General features: G+C 39.2%; 1 protein-coding gene across 1 annotated transcript; it reads right to left on the bottom strand.

Moving 5' to 3' along the window:
* Positions 1–1,191: 1,191 nt before the first annotated feature.
* On the bottom strand, positions 1,192–2,121 carry Tas2r16 (taste 2 receptor member 16). The gene has a single exon (XM_034518761.2). The coding sequence runs from the start codon at positions 2,089–2,091 to the stop codon at positions 1,192–1,194; it is 900 nt and encodes a 299-aa protein (XP_034374652.1). The 5' UTR covers positions 2,092–2,121.
* Positions 2,122–2,859: the final 738 nt, after the last annotated feature.

Below are 2,859 nucleotides of genomic sequence, written 5' to 3'. Positions count from 1 at the left end.
ACCTTGTCAATAGAACACAGAAAGAGATATGACTGTGTTTAGCAGAAATATACCGAGAGTGTCTGGGATAGATTAAGGCTGAGAAACAAGTACCCAGAGTTAGTTATCAATGAGATATTTGGTTGTTAGAGAGTCAGTGAAAAGAAAGAGATGAAGAGAAAATATGTCATGGTGAGGTAAGACCAGACCCTATAAAGACAAAGATCTGATACTTGTTAGAGGAAGTTTAAAGCAATGCATATTGAACAATGATGTATTCTGGGGGATTTCAAAATGGATTTCTCTGTGGTTCCTATATTCTTACCCAACTGGGGAGAATTTGGGATTGTTACAAGCACAGAACAATAAGGTACAGAAAATGTAGGTTGACATCACTCCTGTGTTGTTAAGACAGATTCTTAGCTTTCTGTGTTATATAGGGCAATAAATAAACAAATTTAAAAGACGTGGTTACAAATTAATATAGGAAATGTTTCAGAATGCTTGCTCTAAGTTACAGTACTATTGAATCTTCAAGAATCAAGGCAATGACTGTTGTTTTTACCCACTGAAATCACTGATACTTAGGGATATCACAGATGAGACTAGAGTGGGAAAATGATATTCCAGGGAACAATACAATGTCTTGGTCAATGAAATAAAGAAGAGTTAATTCTCTACTAGACTTATAAAGGAGTAAAGGGCCAGTATTTGGAGAGAGGCAAGTGTGTGTGTATGTAAATCACAACATAAAAGTTCAGAAGCAGCAGAACAGGATATGGGCAATGGTAAGACATTTTCCTTCTTAAACTCAAGTTAGGAAGGGGAATTAATGGCTTAGTATGGTGAGCATTAAATGCATTGACAATAAATTCCTCACAGGAAGGGGATTTATATGAATTTGTGAAGCAATCAACAATTGTGAGAATGACTGAGTGTAATATATAGAGCATCCCATGTTTAATATTGCAGTGGTGGCTAAAGCTAAGAAGAGTTCGTGTAATCGTGAGAAAAATCAAAACCCACCTGGGGACTATGGATAGGACAGGAAAAGAATGAGTCAGAATACAGGGAAGACTGGTGAGGATGTATAGATGCAGCCATCTGTGGACATGAAAGGGAATGAAGTTTGTGTTCAAGTTTGCATTCCATTATAAGGACTGTGCCAATGCAAAGTCTCCTTACCCCAGAGGCTTTACTGTATTTCGTGCCTCAGGAAGGCTCTGGGCTCCAGAACTGCAGCTTCAGTGCTTTTCTCAGTGCAGGGTTGCTCATCATCAGTGAAGTAAAGTGAATGCAGACTAAACCATAGATGACAGCTTCGCAGACCCAGAACCATGATTTTTTATCAAATACCGTGCCAATAAAGGCAATGACTACAGTCAGAAAATAGGACGTGAAGAAGATGAAGAAGGTAGCAAGAGACCTCAGAACAGTGAACTGAGCTTTCAGGCTGGAGTTGTTGCTGCTGTAGTGTTTCATCTGCCCCCAGTGCTTGACCAGTGAGACTGTGAGTAAGATGATAGAAGCCAAGAACACAAGGAAAGGAATACCAAAGCCAATCATTTTGAAAGGATTAGAAAAATACCATTCAAACATTTGCAGTCTTAGAATCAAAGAATTGTTTCTGGGTAAATGATCTAGGGTGTCTAATTCCATCTGGATATGAAATTTAACAACAGAAGGGATGATTGATAAACAAGAAGCTATCAGAGCACCCAATATCAACCAGAGAACCAGTTTCAAAATTTTCAACCTCAGCCAGAGGAAGATGGGGTGAGTGAAGGAAGAGACCTTGACACAGTAGAGGACCGCAAGCAAACTGGTTAGCCAGAATGTCAAAACGTTCATGAACTCCCAGACGACTGATACCTTCCAAAGTAAAATGACAGGCCTAGAAAAGGTACCAAAGTTGTACAGCATTGATGTCCACTGTAGACAGAAATGTGAAATGCCCAGGCTGATGAGAATCATTTCCACTGGCGACAGTCTTTGAAAGTGCATCCATTCTCTGAACAGCACGGCAACCGTTGTGCAACTTTGCACAATTATTACTAAGGACTCAAGCACATACATCATGATGGAGAAGATGGTGACTTGAGTTGGCACCATGCTTCTATTCTGAAGTCTCTTCCTGGCCAAAAACTCAGCAGCTCTATACCACCTTCCAAATATGAAACAGGTATGTGTTCTTACCACTCTCAGTATAAGAGAGCACCTCTTTACAGATGCAAATCCTCCCTACTCACATTTGACATAGACATTTCCCTATCTACAGGATTTGTCTATGCTTTGCTTGTTGGGTTAAATTCACACAGGGATACATGAAAATCTTGTTTGGGTATTGATTTTTGATCCTAAGATCATTTGATTATTTTCATAAAAAAGAAATCCATTATATATGCATGTTGTTTTTTTTTCTTCTTCGCCTCAAGTTGCTCGTTGGGTATCTCTCCATCTTTTTTTAAATAATGTCCCTAACAAGTATACGAATTTAAAATTTGAGCACTAGAAAAGATGAATCCTTTACTGTGCCTTAATATCCTGGGCAATGTTTCCATTCTGTCAAATGACATACTAATGCCAGCCTTGGAATCCCTTTTTCGGGCACTTCAACTGCTGGGGACGTTAGCATTATACCTGAAATGTGAGGAGTGTTTGCTTGAAAATTTCACTCATCATTCCTAAAGCTCAGGCCTTCCAGCCCCATCCATGGAAGCCCAATCTTTAAAGTGTGTGCTGAATCTTCCAACTCAGAGATGACAAATTGCAGCAAAACCAACACACAGTCTTTCTTGACCTCCCAATGGAGATGAAGTATTCTTGCTTCTTTACTACTCTTTTGCTAATTCCAATGCTTTTACTACATGCTTTCCTATG

This window comes from Arvicanthis niloticus, chromosome 15 (assembly GCF_011762505.2).
Source record: "Arvicanthis niloticus isolate mArvNil1 chromosome 15, mArvNil1.pat.X, whole genome shotgun sequence".
NCBI lineage: Eukaryota > Metazoa > Chordata > Mammalia > Rodentia > Muridae > Arvicanthis > Arvicanthis niloticus.
The sequence above is the reverse complement of the archived record's forward strand: the minus strand, read 5'-3'. Positions and strand labels throughout refer to the sequence as shown.

Excerpts from the sequence above, each read along its gene's own strand:
- Tas2r16 (XM_034518761.2), bottom strand. The coding sequence starts at position 2,091 with ATGGTGCCAACTCAAGTCACCATCTTCTCCATCATGATGTATGTGCTT.